At 37.4% G+C, this 24,070-nt stretch overlaps 1 protein-coding gene across 1 annotated transcript in view; it reads right to left on the reverse strand.

Annotated features, from left to right (window-relative positions):
* The window catches only part of Lama2 (laminin subunit alpha 2), a 392,099-nt gene that overhangs the window by 106,889 nt on the left and 261,140 nt on the right, over nucleotides 1-24,070 (reverse strand). Inside the window, exons 33-35 of the mRNA XM_090337749.1 lie at nucleotides 19,409-19,551; nucleotides 16,024-16,122; nucleotides 4,672-4,783 (exon numbers count right to left, since the gene is read on the reverse strand). Coding sequence (XP_090193875.1) covers nucleotides 4,672-4,783; nucleotides 16,024-16,122; nucleotides 19,409-19,551 — 354 coding nt within the window. The remainder of the gene's footprint in view (nucleotides 1-4,671; nucleotides 4,784-16,023; nucleotides 16,123-19,408; nucleotides 19,552-24,070) is intronic.

Here is a 24,070-nt window from a genome sequence, read left to right on the forward strand (position 1 = left end):
TCCTCATAGTCTTCTCACATTCATTTTTTAAAGAATGAGGAAAGGAGCAAGGGGCCCGGGGACAAGGGTTATGGATGAGGTCTCAAAGCTGCCTTCCAGCAGTACCATCCATCTATGAGTCCAGGTTTATTATGCATTGAGTGGGCTTTCGAGCTGTGCTCTTTGCATTCTCCTGGTGTTTCAGGTAGTCTGCAAATGATGTGTGCTCTGCCAGGAAACTGTTTTATAGGTTGGTGTTCTGGGAAAGATTTCATCTGGAAAAAGAATTCTGTGTCAAATGGAAGTTTTTTTTCCTTTTTTAAATTGATGAACTGAAACATTTATACAGGTATACCATTTGAGGTTTAGACTAAAGTTTCCTAAAGTGTGCTCTATGGGACATTAATTTGGTGAGGTGAAGAGAGATATTTTCTCTAACTCTTGTCTACTGAACACTTATATCTTTTTTTGGCTACATGATTTTATTTATTTAATTTTTTATTGTCAGGGTAATGTATAGAGGGACTACAGTTACATTTGTCAGGTAGTAGATATATTACTTCTCACACATTGATACCCCTTCTCATGTTTTTGTCCCCATTTCCCTCCCTCCACCCCCACTCATTTCTATAATATAATCTATGAATACTCATAGAATGAGAAGTCTAGATTACCTAGCAGACATTCCCTGTCATTTAAAGACATATCTGAAGGACATCATAAGACATCATAAATACTGAGTATTCATTTCTAGGGAGATCTGTCAGATTTTCACTGGTCAGAAACAAGTATGCATATTCAGTACAAGTAGTACAGACTGGAGTGTGAGATGCAGTCTTCCACTCACGGGCCAGCAGCATCGCCAGGGTCTTGTTAAAAATGCTGATTCTCAGGCCCCACCATAGAGTTACTGAGTGAAAAATCCAGGGATGAGGAACAGCAAGCTCAGTAGAGGTGCTTCTGATTCACATTAGAATATGAAGAACATTGAGCTGGTGGAAAGAAGTGATTCTCAAGGTCTAACTCACCCTTTCTAAAATGTATCTGCATCATAAATGACTTGGGTTATGAAGGCGTGCCAGTCTAGTCTGTATTTCTGGAAGTCATTGCTATCCACTAATAATTTATATAACTTCAAATTCTTTGATTATTAATTTACTTTTGTTGTAAAGGTGCTCTACAGAAGGGTGACAGTTATATAACTACAGTAGTGAGTATATTTCTTGTTCAACATTGTTACCCTCAGCCTTGTTTTTCTTCCAGTTTCTCTTCCCCCCGACTTGCCATCTCCATGTTGTGCCTCGAATTCTTATGGTGAAATTTAACTCACATGTGATGGGATGTAGACTTGGGGCTTTGGGAAGACATTAGATCACAAAGGCAGAAAGGAGACAGTATTTCTACAGAAAATCCAGTGGCCCATCCCCCCTTCTGCCACCTGGTGTGGGAACCTGGGGTTGCAGCAAAACATGCTGTCTATGAGTCAGAAGGAGGGCATATGTGGTTTCATGCTTGTAATCCTAGCTCCTTAGAAGGCTGAGGAGATGGTTAGGGTCACAGTTTGAGGAGAGTGGGCAGAAAACATTATTAAGACTTCTGTAACAAGATATAGCTACATTGGTGTGTGCCTGCTAACCTTGCTAGCAGGAACCATCAGTATAGGGCAGAAAATGATACTATAATTTCAAAAAGAAGCCAAGCAAGCATGGCTCAGTATTAATAGTACTCACTTAATGAAGGAGAGACCCCAAGTTCAAAACTACAGTACTGCCAAATAAAAATAACAGTGAAAAGTCCTACTTTTCAACCTGCCAAAACCATGTTTTTGCTTCTGGTTGATTTAATGTTTGAATAAATGTCAAAAGGAAATATATTTTTCAAAATCTGATCAAATGTAGGCCCTGAGCCTAAGAAATATTGAAAAAGGAAGGATTATTAAATGTAGTATCGTTGTCTCTCTTGCAATTGATTATAAGCATAATCTATAGAGAAGACAAAGAAATGGCATTAGAAAGAAAAGTTTCATCTTCCTGAAAACTTACATCTTTAAAAAAAATAAAGACAATACATAGAGAAGTTAATTGGCATATATGCAAATGATCTCAGTGAAATAATGCAATTTCATAATATTTTAAACCAAAGATGGATGTACTATTTAGTCTCTTGTTCAAAGGCATATATATATATATATACATTTAATATAAGGTAAAATTAACATGAAAGAAAATAGGGGTAAAGAGAGAAGTGACTGTGAGTCAGAGAAAATAGAAATGCACAGAAAGATAGGCCATAATATTCAGTGTTATGGGTCCCAAATACAGTTCAAAGCCATGTGATGCACAATTCTTGACAGAAAACAAGTAAGGAGTTCTTGAGATTATAATATTTATATAATAAAAATAATTTTTTTCTTCAGGAAAAGCAAAGACTTTTTCATATGAAATCTGAAATTTTTCCTGTGATAGATAAATCTACCAAGAATGAAAAGTAGGACTTTAACCTGAGACATACTAAGACAGGTGTTTAGCATTAGTTATGTTTTATTATAGGTCAGGACATAAACATTAATGGCATTTTATCTGTGATCCCTATTTGCTCTAATAATGCATGGAATAGAGTACAGCTCATTCATTATGTAAGCAAGACTCTCAGCACAATAGCTATTATAAAATTATAGGGAGGTGAGAATACTCTGGATGAATAGAAGTTGATTATCTATAAAGAGGCCATGACTTATAATGGAAGATAGGGTGCAAATTCAAAACATGAAGCTGAAATAGACAAATGTCAGGCTGAATCCTCCACTTGTTCTACAGTCATTTACAGTCACAAAAATGTAAAAATATTCATGATTATCCCCATTATTGTAGTTCTGAGAAAGAGGACAGGGACAAAAGATGTGGGTATGTTGTATAACCTACTTAAAGTTTCTGGTGACCTCTCTTGCTTCCCCTGTCCTTTCTCTCCCTCTTTTCTCTCCTTGCCCTTTAAACTTCCCAGACTTGTTGTACCGCAGTGAGAATTCAGTGTTGTTTGATATATTCAAATTTAAGCTGCCATTCAACTTTAGTAGTTGCATTACTTTCTGGTAGACACTATCTACCAGAAATTCAAAAAATGAATTATGCTTTTATTTTCTTCAGGTACCCACATGGCTCTTTACACAAAATAGAAAGAGGTGCCCCTCCTACACAGACATAATCAGCTCACAAAATCAATGTATCATTTAGAAATAACAGATGTCTCTGGCAAAAAATAATTTTTTTAGTCGAATGAGTAGACTTAAGAAAAGCTGGAAAATGAGAAGAGCCTGTGCAAAGCACTATCTCCACAATGCCTCCTATTGGTGCCCAGAGACTTCAGGTGTTTGGAAAATAAAAACTATAAAACAGCCATGGATTTTGTGTCTCTGTGGATTGGAAGGTGGAGAGCTCAGGGCAGGGAAGAAAGTGAGCATTTCTGATGCTAGAGTCTACTAAAGTATGCATCAAAATTTATTTTTATGTATCAATACTTAATTGAAAAGATTTTAAAATGAGATGCCAGGATGAGCCATTTAAATATTATAGTGCTTGAGAATTCAGATGGAAAAAAATAAAAGGAAAATTCATAGAGTGTCAAATGGCAGCATCAGAGACCTGCACGCAGAGAAAATGTACCATCTGCAGAGGAATTTGCTGTGTTTGGTGAGGTGGGGTGGGGAGTTACTTTCAAGCAGAGCTCATTGAAAATAAGACCAGCGAGTGCCCAACTATTTTATCTAACAGAGAATAAACCAAAGTGAGTTAACTGAGATTTTTCCAGTGCAGGTAATTTCTTTTTCAGATCCTGATACGATCTGTTCAGAACAGGCCATAGATTAAAAGTCAGCTGCTTCTTGCATTAGGGAATACTGTTTCTGTGTCATCTCAACCAGTGATACCTAAGGAAGCACTCAGACTCTGCCCTGAAGCTTTGCTCACATCCTGATTTATTTGACTATATCACAAAGCAGAATATCAAGAACATACAACCTTGTAGAAAACTAAAATGTTTTACTTTTTTAATGAAAACTGAAAAACATTTTTAAAGCTTTCTTAGTATGTAAGCATACTTAATATATACAGAGGCCAGAGGCCAGAGCCAAAGCCCCGAGTTTAAGCCCCAGGACTGGCAAAACAAATATACAAACAAACAAGCAAAAATGAAGGAATGGTTAGGGAGCAGCTGGTAAAGTAGCACATCTAAAGCCCCAGTAATAGGTGTTTACAGAAAACACATAACTAGTATTTGGAAGAAATTCAACCCATAATGAATATTTGAAAAATTAAAACAAGCAATAAAAAAGCAAAAAAGAACTGCTTTCATATACCAAGTAGAATGAATTTCCTTTTAAAAAATGTTAACTGTTTTAAAAGGACATTGTTATAGTTTTGAATACAAAAATGTAGGTTTCCCATGAGCTGTTGAACTGTTAACCATTCTCCAAGAACTGACTTCTACATGGTGTTTCTAATCACTCTTCCAGCATTTTAGGTTGACCAGCCTCAGCAGATAATGCTCTTCCATGTCTTAATCAAAAGTACTTTTCAAAATCCAGTACCTGACTGTAGAAAATGTCACCTCTTACGAGAAGAATTGCAGTCTTATGCATCTCCTGCCTCTATTTCTCTGTTGGGAGAAATAATGATTATGGGGCAATTTCTTCAATACCTTCTGCATCCTGCACAAGCTCCTTAATGAATTCTTCCAAGGACTTTGCTCTGGAGTTGGTCCTCTCAGCATCCTGCCCCGTTTGCTCACCATCTGCTGTCACTTTGCTAGCCTAATGATCCAAATTCAAGAAAAGAATAATTAATAGACATGATGAAGCTACAGCTAGATAAACTCCCACTGGCTATGTTTTCTTTCAAATTTTGCTGCGAGCCAAAGGCAATCGATGAATTATTGATCAGATGTGCTGGAAATAACGCCCTGCGCTCAAGTATACAATTAAACTTTATTACCTCTTCCATTACATGGAAATCAGAGAGCTGTATTTGGTCTTTTAAAAACCTTGGTTATAGGCAATGGCACAGAAAAAGTGATCAAGCACAATTATTTCTGAAATACTGTCAAAGTACGATTGCCAAGTCTTTAATAGAATCTCCAGCCTCCACATGTTACACTTTTGTCCATATTTTATTTACTGAAAACATGTAGAGTACAGTAATGATCTCTTGAGGGAGGAGCGAGCATTCTGTCTCAATAAGCTTGATCTTACAGATTTGGCTAAGATCAATATGTTAATTAAAGAAACAAAGATGAGGAAGTGCTTAGCTACTCAGGAGTAAATGGTTGCTTTATAACACTTCAAAGATATCAATAAGACATTAAGGGAAAATAAATGCTGAATTTCTCCTGTTAAATAACTAGAAATATGGTCATTAATCACAGAACCAGCTACCATTGTCAGTAGAATAAAACAAGAGTTCTTCAATGAGAATGCCATCTGACACAACTGAATCTGCTAAGGTTAAGGTACAGCATAGTCAAATACAAACGGTGTGTGTGTGTGTCTGTGTGTGTGTCTGTGTGTGTTTCTTTAAAAGACAGTATACAGTTTGAAATGAATTGATGTAAGGTTTTTCTATGTGTATTTGTTATGTAAATATGACTTCTCTTTTACTAAAAATGTAAAAGTACTCCTATAGAAAATAAATCAGAGAATCAAAAACGACCTCAGTATAATGCAGAATGACGTTCTCATTGGTGGAATATTAATACTCTTGCTAGTACTTACAATGCAGGCATGACTAGAAAAATTTAAATTTTTGTACATAGAGATGGATATTAAGTAGAATTAAATGCCTGGGTAGCACAGTACAAGACAGGAGATACTACAGGAAAGGGCCTGTATTTTATTATTTCTGAAAGACAGCAAGATGCTTATCATGAAAGTTTTCAAAGTTTTGTATAAATGAAGAATATAATGCTCAATTAATATCATCTTCAAAAAGCTAGTGTTAATAGCACAAGAATGAACAAGAAGAATCCATTATAAATTTTGGCTCCTGTTTATAGTTTGCAGCAATACACAGAATCATTTGGAGATTTAATCAGTGTATTTAACGTTCTGGATTTACTTTTCTAATTATTAATCATGAAATTATTTCCATTTTTAGAGTAAATTTGAGAGTAACTGTGTGTGAGATTCCTGAGTTTCTCAAGTCTCTGTTTTTGTTGCAGAGATGTTACAACTATATTCTAGTTATTACCTTAAACTTGGTTCCCTGAACATGTTTTCATTCAAGGTTCAGGTGGATCTTCCTTCCTTCCTTCCTTCCTTCCTTCCTTCCTTCCTTCCTTCCTTCCTTCCTTCCTTCCTTCTTTCTTTCCTTTCCTTCTCTCTCTCCTTTCCTTTCTTTCTTTTCTTCTTTCTTTCTTTCTTTCTTTCTTTCTTTCTTTCTTTCTTTCTTTCTCTCTCCTTTCTTACACACTCATGTACATGCACTACTTTTTTTTTTTTGCCAGTCCTGGGCTTGAGCTCAGGGCCTGAGCACTGTCCTTGGACTTCCTCAAGGTAGAGCTCTACCACTTGAGCCTCAGCACCATTTCTGGCTTTTTTCTGTGTATGTGATACTGAGGAATTGAACCAGGGTCTTCATGCATGCTAAGCAAGCACTCTACCACTAGGCCAAACTCCCAGTCCTACATGCACTATTTTTGTTTTTATTTTTCTTTGCTAGTTCTGGGGCTTGAACTCAGAGCCTAAGCTTTCTCAAGGTTAGCACTCTACCACTTGCGCCACAGAACCACTTCTGGCTTTTTCTGCATATGAGATATCAAGGAATGGAACTCAGAGCTTGTTACATGCACTAGTTTTAGTTTCTTTTTGACATCCCTAGGGCTTGAACTCTGGTCCTGGGCACTGTCCTTTGAATTTTCTCAAGGTTAGCATTTTAACACTTGAGCCACACTGCCACTTCCACACATACTATGTTTAAAAGATAGTTTTCAGGCTGGGAATGTGGTTTAGTGGTAGAGTATTTGACTAGTATGCACTCAGTACCACACGAACAGAAAAAGCTAGATGTGGGCCTGTGGCTTAAGTGTAGAGTGCTAGCCTTAAGCAAAAGAAGCTCAGGGATAGTGCCCAGGCTCTGAGTTCAAGCCTCAGGACTCAGAACTCAATCTTTTTTAGTTCCACATATCATGGAAAACCATAAAGGTCTTTTCTTGCAATATGATCATCCTCCAACAACTTTTCTTAAGCATCAATAAATCACAACACTATTTGTTCTTACTAAACAAAACAGGCACATTTAATTTATTCAACCCAACATTTATATTTTTGCTTTTTCAATATCTTTGATATATTACCAAATCATCATAACTAACAAAATTATTCAGACCATCAACTTTTCCAATTCTTATAAACAATTCAGAACATCTTATTAAAAATAAATATATATCAATATATTGTCCTTGATATTTTGCACGATGAAGAACATATTCATTTTTTCTTCCATACTGTATAAAGTAACATATAAGTGCTGTCACTAACATTCTAATCAAAATTATGAGTTTTAGAATGATTAAGATGCCAGGAGTCTCACATACTGTGTGATAAGAAAGAAACAGATTTTTCTTTTAATGTGTGCACATGCACACACACACACACACACACACACACACACACACACAGGCATTCACAGGCCAGTTTTGAGCTTGTACTTGTGGCCTAAGTGCTTTCCTTGAGCTTTTTTGCTTAGAGATATTTCTCTGTCTCTTGCCATTTCCAGCCTTTTGGCAATTACTTAAAGACAAGAGTCTTACTGGTTGTCCTGTCCAGACTTTCAATCACAATCCTCCTTAGCACTATGCATTTCATTTTCTTACTTAATTTTGGTGAATAAGCAATTGACTTATTTATGGACTACGTCCCCAAATAAAAGGAAAACTCTTGGAGAGTAAATGTTTGTCTGTTTTGCTTATCTCTTTATATCTGCATTCTAGTACAATGCCTACATTACAGCAACGATTCTCTGAGCGTAGGTTAAACAGCTGCTAAAACAACAATGTTCCTAATGAATCTTAGCAATCTCATTACTATCTTTTGTCTATCTTTTGCAGAAAAGTATTCTGTTTATACTGTGGATTTTTGACTTCTCTTATTCAAAAGTAAATCAAGCTTTCAAGTTTCCATCTCAAAACCCCAACGTTTCTACTGTGAAACCTGCCAATTAGGAAAAGCACATTCTCTTCTTAGTTTTTTTGGTTTTTTTAATGATTATTTTTGAATAAAATGAGGTGTCTGACCATATCTGTCCAACCTCTATCCTTGGAAGCTAGAATTTGGTCATGCCTCTTTTTATTCCAAAAACACAGAAAGCCCAGAGCTTGGCTTGGTGGGAAGGTCCAAGATGGTGGATGATTGGGTGGCATAATGAGCCTTGGAGCAACTTCCATCCTACTAAAGTTCTGACGACTGGTGGAGGATTCCCAGTACCACTCAAACGGAACCATATGCCCAGTGCTCTGCTTGCCAGAAAATGTGCTTTTAGCATTTTCCTAGGCATTTTGCAGAGCTTCACACAAAACCGCTGCTCCAGAGTCGCAGCTGAGGGCCCGGGAGGAGAGCCAAGCCTGAGGACCTGCAGTCATCACCGCGCAGAGTTGTACCGCTGGCCTCTTGGTAATTCAAAGCGTGGGTTCTGATTACACCAAGTTTCAGGCTGGCTAGAGCAAAGGTAGAGGGAATGGGTGGGCTGAGTCCTCAGAGCCAGCACTGGGATTACAGAGGAAAAAAAATCTCTTGCTCTGCACATACACGCCAGGGGAGCAGGAGACATTTTCCTGGCACTGCAAGCACTGACTTAACTCCAGATGACAGGCTGTCCAGTCAGTCTCAGCCGTCCCCGAGCTTTCTGTACACACTCAGAAGGGTTACTCTCTTGGGTTCTCATTACTCTAAAAATACATGGTGGAGCAGGGGCCTTCCTTTTATACAGTTGGAAGAGGAAAGTAGAAGTGAAATGACTTACCTAAGTTCACACTTAGGGGAGGGGGAGCAAAACACAGGTTTGTTGTCATACTACTATTCTATAATTTACCAGCCAACCCGTATTTTTTAATTAGTGAATACCCAGAAAGCTGTAAAAATATATGTAAAAGCTGAGCATCTGGACTAGGAAATTATTGGAGCTAGAGGTTTTTTCCCCCATTTCAAAATGTCTTGAAATTAAATAAATTGCTGCTCAGAATTCCCCCATACTTCATACTCCATGCTACTGATACAGATGGAAAAAAGTTCAATAATTTCCCTTGTAGAAAGGTAACACAGAGTTGATATCAGAATATCCTCCTCCTCCTCCTCTCTCTCTTTTCTTAAGATTTTATCTCATCACACAGGAGTTAAGTTGAGTCATAGTGGTTACAAAAAGTCCAAGAAAGACTTCATCAGGGAAATCTATGACAAATGCTGAGGTATCATGGGTGAATGTGGAATCATCATGAAAAGTGAAATCCACACCCACAATAAAACCCAGGTTCACCCAGGACAGGTTGTTGACAATATTCCAGATAAATGATAAATACTACCTGATAGGAGCTATCTGTGACATTCAGTTTGGTTCCTTCTGTGATTTATGAAATTAAAATCCTTATTTCTTAGTTATGCTCCTTCTTATTCACTATTCTCTTGTCCTCTGAGAATTTGTCAAAAATCTTTGTGTTTACCCTAGTACATTATATAACTTTCCTTTCATTCTTGATCTTTGATTTTCTTTGTTGTATATGTTCCAACCTCTACTGTAATCTTCTCAGCGACTCTTTAGAAATGATCCTTTATGTTGTTCCTGTATCTCTCCTGTGTTTGATTTAAATTTACTCACCTACATCTTTTTTCTCTTTCTCACGTTTACTTTTGAATATTTATGTTTAGGCAGTATGTATTACTATTAGGCACTCATTAACTTACTTCTGAACAATGGCTTCTTGTTAAAATTAAATTTCAGATCCAATCATTTATATGGTAGTCTCATGGATTGTCCTGAAACACTAAATATCCAGTATATTTAAGTGGCAATGAACCACTCCTCAAACAAACTATTGGATTATCAGCACAGGAAGAGGCAGAAAGCAATCACCCGATTTTGTGGAAAGATGATAGGAGCCACTTGCAAGTAGAATATCTTCCTTGGAGCCAGGAGTTTGGCCTAGTGGTAGAGTGCTTGCCTAGTATGAACGAAGACCTGGGTTTGATTCCTCTGTACCACATACATAGAAAAAGCTGGAAGTGGTGCTGTGACTCAAGTGGTAGAGCTCAAGCCTTGAGGAAAGCCCAAGCACAGTGCTCAGGCACTGAGTTCAGTTCCCAGGACTGGCAAAAAAAAAATCTTCCTTGGATATTTCAGGTATTGCAGTTTTAGGAGTTCCAAGTCAGATACATATGATTTATACATACTATATATTGTAAGTCATATATATGTGTGTATATATATTATATATTTACATACATATGACATATAGAGAAACTATATATAATTATAGATTTTTTTCTCTCTCAAAATTAAGAGCAGAAATAAAGGACAATGTTAGCAGTTTGCACCTTTTTTGCAAAAAAAAAAGTAAAGAAAATTGAGTTATTGAATCTGTTTTTGTTGTTGTTGTTGTTGTTGTTGTTGTTGTTGTTGTTTTTGCCAGTCCTGGGCTTGGGCTCAGGGCCTGAGCACTGTCCTTGGACTTTCTCAAGGCTAGTACTTTACCACTTGAGCCTTAGCACCACTTCCAGCTTTTTTTCTATGTATGTGGTACCGAGGAATTGAACCCGGGTCTTCATGCATGCTAGGCAAGCACTCTATCACTAGGCCAAACTCCCGGCCCGAGTTATTGAATCTGTTACATATCATTCTCTGATAAAATATATACATTTAAGTGACATTTTTCACACAAAAGGAAGTTATCCACATTAACTATAAATATAGGTCTTAATACATTTGAAGATATTTTTAAAAATGCTTAGTTTGGACTTCTTTGCCCTTCACTTGGTTGTTCCAAGCTATTATTCAATTATTTAATATTAATTCATTATATAATTTTGGTAATACCATGGCAAGCAAAAATAAAAGCAAAAAACCCCAAGACAAAACGTGATGACAACAACAAACAAAACCAGTTTCCTGCCTTTTGGAGCTATAGTCTGGTGGAGGTAGAGAGTTAATTGCATAATGATCATGCAGGTTAATTTATAATTACAAGCCTAAGAAGAAAACACCATGGTCTAAGATTATCTCAGGAAGAATCTCAGCAAAGTGTATAGTCACAGGCTGCTTTTAACGCTGACATTTGAAAGTAAACTGGAGTGAAGAGAATTTAAGATGTAGAGGGAAGTGTATTTACCTTCAAGACTCCCTGGTAGGAGAGGCTATTTGTCTGCAGGGCAGATGGTCAGAGATGAGAATAGTGAGAGATGTGGGTCTAAGCAGGGTTCTGGCCCTTGCAAATCAAAGAAAGAGGTTAAGCATTGTGGTGACTTCTTCACCAGGACAGTAAATATTTGTTTTTGACGCTTAGTGGAACAGATAGAAGAAGCAAGAGTGAAAGCAGAAACTTACAACCCAGAAATATGAAACCAAGGATTATGAGACTAGATGAGGAGGGTTAGTGAAGATGAAAGCTGTATGCCAAACTAGAGTTCTGGCAACATTGGTAACAAGTAGATAAGCAGGAAGACCATGAGGAAGAAAAAGGAATGGAGGATAATTTTCTGGTCTAGACACTCAATACGCAGGGATTTCGATGCCCACATGATGAGGAGAGGTGAGAGATGGAGCTGGAAAGTTCAGATTAAAGAAAGTCTCACATGCCACTGGAACCCAGTAGAAACCAAGGTTATTGGCAATTAAGTCATCCAGGCTTCTGGTTATGATCACCTTGTCTTTTGATTACCACATACTTTGATTACAAGGAAGAAATAACTGGTTATGGTGACCTGACTATTTATGGTCTTTGAGTCAGCTATATTTTTAGTTGTAAATGTACTTGAAGCAAAGTTAATTAGTATTTTCCTTTCCCTTTCACCTTGAAGGATTAAGATTTTGCTTTCAGTATTATCACTTTTAGATTTTAAGAACATAGACTCCAAAGAATGGGTAGATAGGATAAGGAGAGTGTACAGAAGAAATTTTCAAGTGAGAAAAATCTGGCACATAAATACCATGTCAGCTAGGCAGTCAAAGTTAACAGCAGTAGCAAAAAGATATAGTGGTCAGATGAGTTCTTGTGGTGGTGTGGTGAAAATGGAGATCATTCATTCTCACAAAACCTTGTGATTAATCAAGAGAAAAACAGGAGCCAAACTCCAATGAGGAAGCATTTTCAAAACATATCAATTTGTCACAACTGTCAAAGTCATCAGGAATGGGTCTGAGAAACTGTCATCATTCAGAGAAATCTCAGAAGCCATGATGACCGAAAATATCCTGATATACTTGTTGGTGTTTTGAAATAGAAAAGGAACTTTCTTTGAAACTGAGGAAACCTGAATAGAGTCTTTAGTTAAAAATCACGTGTCACAGGGGTGTGTGAGTTTAAAAATAGAGGAAAATGGGCCTGGAGTAATAGGGTATATAGGAACAAATCAAATTACTAAAAAAAGGTTAACGGTTGTTAGAATTAATTGCGATTGAATTTCAGATGCAAATATAAAATGGAAATAACAAAGCTCTTAGAAGAAAACAAAGGAGAAAATAGAAATGTCCATGAGTTAATGCCTTGATTTTTGAATTATAGAACCAAAAGTATGATAACCTTGAGAGAAATAAGTGGTAATCTAGACTTCATTAGAGAAATTATTCTGTGGATGATTCTCTGATTGAAAGAATAAGCCAAGAAGTGAAAGAAAGTATTTGCAAAGATACTTCTGACAAAAACTTAAACAAAATGTACAAAAACTTTTCAAGTTGAACAGTAAGAAAACAAACAATCCAATAAAAAAAGCATGGAAAGCTTTCCCAACGAGAAAGTCCAGATGGCAAATGCATTGTCTAAAAAGATGCTCAGTATCATGTCATTAGAGGACTGTACACTAACACAGGGTGCAATACTAGAAATACCAACTGCAAACCAGGGGCAGCAAAATCTAGTGAAGAAGTGAATGATTGCTGTTCGTATTCACAGCTGTAGAAATACAAAATGGTAGTCCAATTAAAAAGACACCTTGGTAGTTTCTGACACACCTAACAATTTATCAAAAAAATACATCAATGTAAATGAGTTAAAAACTTATAGTTGTGCACTGGTGGCACATATACATCGTTCTAGCTACATAAAAGGCTGGGATTTGAGGACTGTGGTTTGAAGCCAGCCTGAGGGAAGAATCTTTAGATTCTTATCTCTAATAAACTACTCAGAGAAAGCTGAAAGTGGCCCTGTAGCTCAAGTGGTAGAGTGCTAGCATTTGACATGAAGAGGCTATGGGACTGTGCCTAGGCCCTGAGTTCCAGCCCCAGAAATGGCAAATAAATAAACAAATGCAAAATACTAGGTCTATTTAAAAACTTGATGGAAAGAGCCAGGAATCCATTGCAATGATGCAGAGGAAGCTTGAGTGCATATTACAAAGTGAAAGAAGCCAATATGAAAAAAAATATATATCTGCAAATTATATGATTCCAACTGTCTAGAATCCTGGCAAAGACTATACTGTGGAGACAGTGAAAAGATTAACAGTTTCAAGGGATTAGGGACGAGAGATGGATAAGAAGATTTCTAGGGAAGTGAATCTTTTTTGTAGGATCCTATAATGGTAGATTCACGTCATTACTGACTTGTATAGAAGATGGAAACATGGAAAGTGAACTATCAGGATTTTTGAGTGCTGTCGTTTGACTGATTAAGCATTCCAGCCTGGAGGTGGGTAGTGACTGGGGGAAGAAGAGGACGTATTTAAATTTGTACTTGGGGCTCCATTTTGCTTGAACTTTAAGCTTCCCTAAAAAGAAACATCTTATGTTTAAAAAATTCAGAAGAGTCTGCTGAAAAGATGAAAGCATGTGGGGTAAGACATAATCAAGATCTGATTGATCTGGTGAAATCCATCTTGTGGCTTTGGACTCAGTCATTAGGCTGTTAAAAGCTCAGTGGGAGCTGGGATGAAACCCGTTTTATTCCATTTCTTTCTGCATCATCTGTCACAGTGCATGGATCATGGAGACTTCCAGTATTAAGTAAATAAATGTCACCTGCTCTTGAACTTAAAAAATTATTCGAATATAAGTTATTCCATTTTCATATATTTCTCCTGTACAATTTTTGTTCCTTATTTTATTTAGTGTTTTATGGCATATTTACATGTAGTTGACTCATGTTATCTATACACTTGAGAGCTTAGATATACATGGCCACACTTACATACACAATTATATATATACATGTATAACACATGGATATACATGAATATATATGCACAGACACATACACACAATTGGAAATTCTAAAGGACAGATTGAGCCTCATTAATATTTTTCATCTGCTGATACTTGTATTTGGAATGTGGTATTAACACTGAATTAAAATGAAGCAAAGAAAAGCGTGCTCTAACATATGAACTGATTAAAACCTCAAATTTGGGAATATTTATATAACAAATCTCAAATAATATTCTGCTAAAGTAATATGTGACTCATATATTTGTCCACTTAATTTAGTGTCTAAATACATTTGGTAAAGAACTACTTTATGTCTGTAGCTTCTTTATTGGTAGCCTGAGTCTCTGAAAGCATTTGTGTCTGATTTGTTCAGCACTCACTCCACCCCCATTTCACTGTGAAAGTTTTTCTATCCAACAGCAGTTTATGTTGGTGATGTCCTACTAGCCTATAGGAAGGGAGCTGGGTCCTTTATTCTGTGGGTCCCTAAGTTTGAGGACCTGAATCATCACATATAGTTCATTTCATAGTTATGGCCTGAAACAATTATTTTTAAGTACAAAATAGGCTTATTAATCCTCTCTAGCTCCAGTATTCTTTGTCCTGCTCAATTTACCCTTCATTGCAAGCCAGTTGCCTTGCTTATGAATGTTTCTGACCACAAGATGGCGAGCTTTGTGCTGGTTTTCATATCTAACAGGAAAAAGAACTGTTGGGATCCTTCATGCAGTTCTGAAATTTGAAGTGGACAATTGAAAAAGTTGGATAAATGCAGCATGAATTTTAAAGTCTGATTCTACAAGGTGTAGAACTGTTTTGGAGTTTTACAATAAAGGATTTCTCTCTCTCTCTCTCTCTCTCTCTCTCTCTCTCTCTCTTTTTCTCTCTCTCTCTCTTCTTGTACAGAATCCTTACAGTGTAAGGATTTTCACTGTATTTATGTAAATGCAAAAATACCACGAGAAGATTAAAGACAACATAGTAGTTTCATTTGTCTTTTTTTTTCCTTTTTACATAATGAAGGATAGAAATTTTAAAATTTTAAATTGATTAAAAAAAAACCCCTTTACCATGTAGGCTACTAGACACTCCTCAAAATACACTAGCATTTTGATGATTCTAGTTTTTCTTTCATATTTTCCAAGCATTTCAAGCTTGATTTTTATAGTGCTTGTGGTTGTGCAGGAGGAGGGTAACTGGGGTTTAAAATTTGATTTGATTTGAAGCAGAAGTTGCAAGCCACAATTTATTTACTTCATACACTGATTTGGGGATTCAGAAAAAACAAAATTTCAGAACTGCTGAAATTCTACTGAAAAAAATACATACACACATATTCATAGATGTGCATGTATATATATGCACACAATACACATGTGTATGGTACTGGGCTTGAACTTAGGGCCGTGTAGTTGCTAGACAAGTGCTCTATCACTTGAACAATTCCATCGTCTCTTTTTTTGCATCTATAGTTTATTTTTCAGAGAGAGTCTAGTGCTTTTGCCCTGGGTTTATCCTCAGATGAGGTTGTAATCGTTCTAACTCCACTTCATGAGTAAACTGGCATGACAGACATGCACCGCCATGCTTTGGAGAGAAAATTAATTTCCAAAGATTATCTGCTTCAGGTAGATTCATGATTTTTCCAACTTACTCTGTTCAGAAGCTCATTCATTTCCATCACAAGCGTATTCAGATTGCCCTCTGCCAACTGAATGAGCTTCTCTGGGGCCCGCTGAGGTGAGAGAAGGTGCTGAAAAGAGAGTTCAGACCATATATATTTTAGCAAATGGTTTTTCGGTAATCATAGGGTTGAACAGAACACATTTTTCTTATATACACAAAGAACATAGCTTTTTTACCTTCAAGGAAAGAAAATAGAGAAACTACTTCAAGTAGGCACTTATCTACTGACTGCCGTGCCAATTACTCAGGCAAGTAGCACAAATTGCAGTAATTTATTGAGAAATTACTATGTACAAGGCTTTTTCGTTTTGTTTATTTTTTCTCTTAATTCTTATGTAAACTCTATGAGATAAATATTACTCCATTTAAGAAATGGGCAAACTGTGGTTTAAAGAATATTAAAAATTTGAACATCCCACAACCAGAGATGGGTAGTATTCAGTAAACCATTTGATTTTTTAAAGTTCCTACTCAAATCCACAGGGACTCAGTAAGTAAGACAAGAAACAGTGGCCCTTCTAAATAGCACAATGGAGTACATACTTTCACATTTAGAACCTGCCACAGTTGACTAGCACAATTCTAAATGCTATGCTATTCCTTAGACTCTCAGGTTAACATACCCCACAACACCTAGTGGTGTTTAGTGTCTATGGTTGCTAAGACTTGACAACTTCAACCTTGTCCTAATACATGTGGGATCTTGGTGGTCTTTTCTCTGGGACCTGATGAATACTGACATGATGAAAGCAACTTACCAAAGAGGATCTGTAACTTGCTGATGGTTTAAAAATATTAAATTGAGATCCAAAACTCCAAGTAGTAGGTGCACAATAGAAGAATACGAACACAGTATCAGAATATACCAGAATTTAAAGAATCTCAAGGTGATGGCGATTAACTTTTGTTTGGCTAGTATGAGGTCCACAGATCAGAATCTCTTACACAAAAGTTTCTGTACTTTATCATCCATTGCCTAGGTATTATTTTAAAACAATTAAATGTCCAACTTAAATGTTTCCTTTTTTTGTATTATATTTTTCTACATAAGTGGAAAATAATTGGTCAGTACTCTTTCTCTGAAAACTCTACATCCCTGAGTACTGGGGCCACTGGGTAAACTCCGAGTCCTCTGCCTGCCTTTCAAGATCATCCTCATATTTCTCTATACTACTCAGATCTCCTGTCTTCTCTTTCCTTAGCAGGCCTGACATCTAATACTCTGCCAGCCAGGAAACCCCTCTGCCTATGACTTTCTCAGGCACAATTCAGTGGCAAGAGTTTATATGTGCAGAGGCCAGCAGTGGGGCCTCACCACAAGCTGGTTGAGTCCTCTCAAGTAAGTGCTTTTGTCTCTGTGAAGTTTACATAGAGCTCATTCTCATGAGCCCTGCAGCTATGCTGCTTCTATACAAACCCAGCTCTATGCTTTGCAGTCATTTCACCTGGTACCCTATATAAACTTTCCTTTGACATAATTTCCCTCCATGAAAATATAAATAGTATTTTTGATTTAGTTATCTCAAACCGCTTATAAGATAAAAAACATGCCCTAGCATAGGTGTCTGGAATAAATTATACAGTTCTGAAAGTTAGAAATCTAAGATCAAGCTGTTCACCAATTTGATGCCTTCTGAGGGCCAATCAATCCTCCCACCCCCCACTCAGTGGCTGTTATAAGGACACCATCCCATCATAATGGCATCTTCCTCGTGCCCAAATGTAACCCTGATTCGTTTGAAATATCCTTTTTAAAATAGCACCTTATTGAGTGTTAGAATTTGTTTTGGTTAGGGAATATTTTTGTCTTTACAAGTGCCTGCCTGTGTTGACATGCTTGTACCTAGGGTGACAAATGGAATGAAGAGGCCTTGGGGAGCTGATTTGGTAATGCATGCTAATCCTTATAAGAGTTTAATTGCCTAGCCTTTCAGTAAGATTTCATCTTGCTTCATATTACTTTTCTCTGGAAAGCTGGAATAATTTTCAATATTCATCAGACAAGTAGCTGCTATCATTCAGTGAATAAAACTGTTTTATTTCTCTAGTCTTCATGAATGCTTATCTTCCTGTTAGAATGGTGTTAAAAGTGGGATAAGGTATGTACCCTTGTAGTCCTAGAATTTAGAAGGCTGAGGCAGGAGTATTATGAGTTTGAGATCAGCCTGGGCTACGCAGTAAGATCCTGCTTCAGAGAAATGAAACAAAAAGTGTGTTTATCCTTCACGTTCCATTAATGCTATCATTAGTGGTACATTCTCTAGTCACCCTGAAAGTTACTGATTTTTCCCAAGATTTGTACTTTATTGGACTTATTAAGCCCATAGTAATTATGCATTACTGCAGATTTCTTAATTTTCACCTCATATTTCTTTTGCCACAGGAAAGCAATGCTTTCTGAGTGTAGAAGCAATATTGTAAGAGGCCAGAAAGCCTCAGAGAACAAAGTACAACTCTGAGTCATTCTATAATTCTGCAATGAATACTTTAATGATAATAAGTGACTGATAGGGCAAAATTAACCATTTGGTATCATTTCAAAACAACCCCAACCCCAATCCCTGAAACTTTTTTTTTCTATCTCATTAGGGCCTACATGTTTTAATAACATTCCGAAAAAAAAAAAAAAAACCTCCATGTCTCAAATCGGTGCTTGTAGAAGTACTTGGAAAAGTCATATGAGATTTTAAACTTGGATTTTCAACTTGACAATAACCTGTAAGCTTTTTAGGATTCCAGGCTAGGCATCAGAGAGACAGATTTTGTCACCCAATTTCAGGGCTTACATTTGTATGTGTGTCTGAACCTAGGACAATTGAGCACAGAAATGACATGTATTTCTATCCAGTGCCTTGTCGCCCTCTTGCAAGGAGCACTCTGTGTGCATTGTGGGAAAGGAGGGAAAAGAATCTCTGCCTGTCCCATACAGTGGTAATACCCTATAGGGAAAGTGGTCAATATTTTATCCGTGTAGCAAGAAGTCCAAAATCATATTATTTTTAGATTAATGTTTTCAATTTGAATTTTATTGGTTTTTCTAGGCTTTCATAAGTATTAATTTGGACCCATGTGGATAAGTAGTACATACCTGATTTTATGTTGGCCCATATTTAAGTCACATAATAAAACTGATTTAGGCCAAACAATGCATGCATGTAGGGGCTTAGGTACATGAGATTCTTTGCTTTTAATAGCACGCTGCATATTATAGTTTATAAAGTCTCTGAACTTGCCTAACAGCTGCTTCCCTTGATTCAGAGCAGTAGAAAAAGCTTGTACTAATTATGGCCAATACCTCTTGGGATGCATCTGTCATCTTGGCTCTGGCTCTCGCTGTTAAGGTTCCAACCTACCTTTAGTTCCTGAGTTGTATTTTCAATCCCATACAGGATTTGATATGGAGCAGGCAGCGGGCCTGTGAGGTTGATGTTCAGGGTCATTTGCTCCAAGCGAGCCAGGTCGCTGAGAAGAACACCCGTGCACTCGTCACCACAAACTGCGAAAGGGAAAAGAATATTTACTTCTGCCAGAGATCCTAGCCAGATGCTCAAGAATTTCAGCTTTGAAAGAGTTGATGGTCCAGGCTGGATTCTGAGAAAAGTAATCTTTCTCATCTTGGATGATTAAGACTAGCCAAAAGATGATGGTTGAAAATAGATGAGAACAAAAGAGCAGGAATGCCTATTACCTACAACTTAGGCATATGGAACATGGCTGAAGCAGGAGGACCCAAAGAGGAGGAAAAATAAAAATAAAAAAAATTTTAGGTCAAGGGAAAGAAGTATATTGCAAAGCAATAATGCAGAAATTGGATGCTGAAAATAAAACTGTAAATAATTTGAAGTGCCTACATGAGTAATCTAAAAGAGGCTTTTAGATAGGGAAGCAAACATGTTCAAGATATAAAATACATAATGCCCTGCCCAGAACCTGTGAGAATTTGGCCTGCACATAAATCATGAATTGCGCATCAAAGTTAGAAAGATTATGAGGCTGACATATATTCAACACAATTTCTCAAGTCCAAAGGGAAGGGATTTCCTTTTTACAAATTATTTTTCTTGTCTCGATATTTATTTGCCATCTTTTCCTTAGCATATGGCCAGTTCATAATTACATGCAGTCCCACAAATCCTCTTGCATCCTTAGAGATGAACTGTATTCAGTTGTATAGATAAGTAACTGCTAACAGTCAGAAAAGGCTTGCTTTTAAGCAGCCAAAAATGATCACATCATATCCATATTTATTTCAATGATTAGAAAGAGAAGTAATTACATTGGACAGTAGAATAGTGGGACTGGTTCTTGAGGTGGCATAAAGAAAAATGTATGTTTTTTTTCTTTCTTCATTACTAAATCAACATCATAACTAGTAGTGTATTTTTCATATCATGCATGTGTGTGTGTGTGTGTGTGTGTGTGTGTGTGTGTGTGTGTGTGTGTGTGTGTGCTGGTACTGGGCTCAAACTCAGCATCTTGGCACTATCCCTCAGCTTTTTACAGCTCCAGGATGGTGTTCTATCATTTGAGTCACAGCTCTGCTTTGGGTTTTTAGATGATTAATTGAAAATAAGAGGCATGGATTGGCTTTCACCCATAATTCTCAGATCTTAGCCTCCTGAGTGGCTAGGATTAGAGGTGTCAGTCCCCATTGTAGTCATGCATATACTCCTTTTGAGCAGAATAAAAAAAAATAATGTGTATAAGGCCAGGAGTGTGGCCTAGTGGTAGGGTGCTTGCCTAACATGCACGAAGACCCAGGTTCAATTCCTTGCTATCACATACATTAAAAAAAAAAGCTGGGAATGGTGCTGTAGCTCAAGGTGTAGAGCTCTAGTCTTGAGAAAAACCCAAGGACAGTTCTCAGGCCCTGAATTCAAGGCCCAGGATTAGAAAAAAAAATCTAAAAAAAGGTGAGTATATATATATATATATATATATATATATATATATATATTTCACTTTGTACATTTTAGTTTTACCTACCAGAGAAATATTCTTTTCTTTATACCAAGGGATGTATAGTACCATATGTATGGTATGTATAGATTTATGTACATAGTTACAATTTATTTCTTTAGTTGGTAGCTTTTTTTTTGGACAATTATAATGTTCTATTTTCTATTCTGTGACTAGAGGGTATCAAAACTATACATGTAAGAAGAAAGGAAAATACGCCTATGGAAAATACTGAGATCTGGAGCAGCATTGGATCATACCCTGAATTGGCAAGAATTCAATTAGTTCTCTAAATAGCGCTCCCTCGAGTGGCTTAATGGAGAGAAAACCATTAACATAGCTTGTAAACAAAGAGAAGCTGTATGGAGGGTGATTTTTTGATAGAATAGCAGTTAGAAGTGAGTTATCTTCTCCCTTCACAGCGACTAAACTTCCCCAGTAGGGCTCTTAATAAATCAGCTCCATGCAGGTGACTCCTTTAAAAACAGAGCATCAACTGCAGGGCTTTGCCAGCTCTTGGCACTTCAATAGTGAGTGAACAAGAGGCTGTGAGGAGGGGGGAAGTCTGGAGCTGGAGCTGTGTTTGTTTTCCTCCCATTCAGAAGGAAAGAGAGACTAGACATTGTGGAATCTAAGGAAAAGAAAAGGAGCAAGTTTCAGCAGACCCGTGAACATTTATACATGCAACTCTGAAAAACCTGCAACACGGGCACAGGGAAAAGCCAAACAGACTGCCTCGACATTGATTCCATCCAGCACGTAGGCCTCTGACAGAGAACTTGCTGCATTCACAGAAGACTCAAGCACACCCAGGTTTCTGATATGGAGATAACTGAATTCTCTGGCTTCTGAATCTTTCTTGACAAACTTGCAGGTAACATGTAGAACTGCTACTCTGTGTGTCATGCTTGGAAGGAGACCAGCAGTCTGGGCATTGCCTGGGTGTATAGTGAAATGCATAATCCTGGGTGTTACCTAAGACTGTAGTTACAATGTGTGTTCTAGAAAGTTTCTGGGTGATCTGTGCTGAGGAATGTTGGAAAAGTTCTGCTAGAGATCAGTAGTTCTCAGATCTGGCTGTGCATTAGAATCACAGGAGCTTTATAAAATGCAGCTACCTAATCCTCCACCTCTTCTGAAACTGAATGATGAGCATGTGGTAAAATTCAGTATCAGTACCTTTTCAAGATCCCACATGGGCCGGTGCTGTGCCTCGCACCTGTAATCCTAGATACTCAGGAGGCTGAGATCTCAGAATCAGTATAAAGCCAGGCCTGGCAGGAGAGTCCATGAGACTCTTATCTCCAATTAAGCATCAGAAAACCAGAAGTGATGCCGTGGCTTAAAATGATAGAGCGCTAGTCTTAAGAAACAAATATAATTAAAAATATGCAATAAAAAGAGAAAGAGTCCAGATGATTCTTTCCTGTAGCAAGGGTTTAGAACCTTAGGAGCAGATGAGAGGCAGAGATATGCAATCTGAAAGAGATACGAACTTGGAGGAGACTCTTCTGCTTGCTGTCCCCTCTACCTAGGGCACTTTAGCTTCACTCCCTTAGTTTCCAGTGTGCAGGTTAAATGTTCAAATGAGACTTCCACAGAGGAATAGACCCTGGTGATTTGATGTTACTTTTACCTGAAGTCCTTAACAATCACTCCAGCATACTTTCACTTTATTGTCTTCCTTTTTTTTCTTGATTAGCATATATCAATTATATTAGTTTGAAGCTCAGAGCCCTGGGTTCAAACCCTAGTACTGTTAAAAAAGAAAGGAAGGAAGAAAGAGAGAGAAAGAAATAAAGGAGAGAAAGTGAAAAAGAAATAAAGGGAGAGAGGAAGAGAGATAAAGGAAAAAAGAAGAAAGAAAAACAGAGAAAAAGAGATAGAGGAGGGCTGGGATTTAGGCCTAGTGGTAGAGGGCTTGCCTAGCATGCACAAAGACCTGGGTTTGAGTACTAGGTACCACAAATACATAGAAAAAGCCAGAAATGATGCTGTGGCTCAAGTGGTAGAGCTCTAGCCTTAAGAAAGCCCAAGGACAGTGCTCAGGCCCTGAGTTCAAGGCCCAGGACTGACAGAAAAAAGAGATAGAGGAAAAATAGGAGAGGAAGGCAAAAGCAGAAAGAAGAAGAAGAAGAAGAAGAAGAAGAAGAAGAAGAAGAAGAAGAAGAAGAAGAAGAAGAAGAAGAAAAGAGAAGAAGAAGAGAGAAGAAGAAAGAAGAAGAAAGAAGGAAGAAAGAAGGAAGAAAAAGAAAAGGAAGAGAGGAAGAAGAGGAGGAAGAAGAGTAGAAGTAGTGGTAAGATGAGGAGGATGAGGAAAAAGAGGAAGAGGAAGATGGAAAGGAAGGAAGAAAGAGAGGAAGAAGAAAAAAAGGAAGGAATGGTTGGTTCTTTCCTTCAGTTGTTGAAATTAAAATGTATTCCATTGGTCTTTCAAAAGCTTATCTAGGGGCTGGGAGGTTAGTCTAGTGGTAGAGTGCTTGCCTAGCATGCACAAAGACCCGGGTTGGATTCCTTAGTACCACATGCATAGCAAAAAGCCAGAAATGGTGCTGTGGTTTAAATGGTAGGGCTCTAGCCTTGAGAAAACCCAAGGACAGTGCTCAGGCCCTGAGCTCAAGCCCAGGACTGGCAAAAAAAGAGCTTATCTATGCCATCTTATTGTCTCTGTGTCCAAAAGATTATTGTTTTGCTATGTCTCATGGTTCCTGAATTTTCTTTTAGGGGAACAAAGTACAAGCACATTTCTGTAAGTGCAAGGTAAATTTTATAGTATGAGGCAAGTAAAACACTAACGTTTCTCTGACTGGGTCAGGAAGACATATGAATACTGAGCGATGGGGATTTTGCAAAAGTTTCAGTACAAGTCTAGCGAGAGCAGTTATCAGGCTAAATATGTGCGGGAATTGTGCCCTTTATGTAATGGTTTGCTATTTTATTCTGACATACAGTATTTTACTTTTACTACAAGTTACTTTTATTTGCCCTCAAAAAGTCTGAAGTATCTTGCACCAGATTGGTGGTGCCAATTGGAAAAGGAATGCAAATAAAAGTAG

Source organism: Megascapheus bottae, chromosome 8 (assembly GCF_031878675.1).
Source record: "Megascapheus bottae isolate mThoBot1 chromosome 8, mThoBot2.hap1, whole genome shotgun sequence".
NCBI lineage: Eukaryota > Metazoa > Chordata > Mammalia > Rodentia > Geomyidae > Megascapheus > Megascapheus bottae.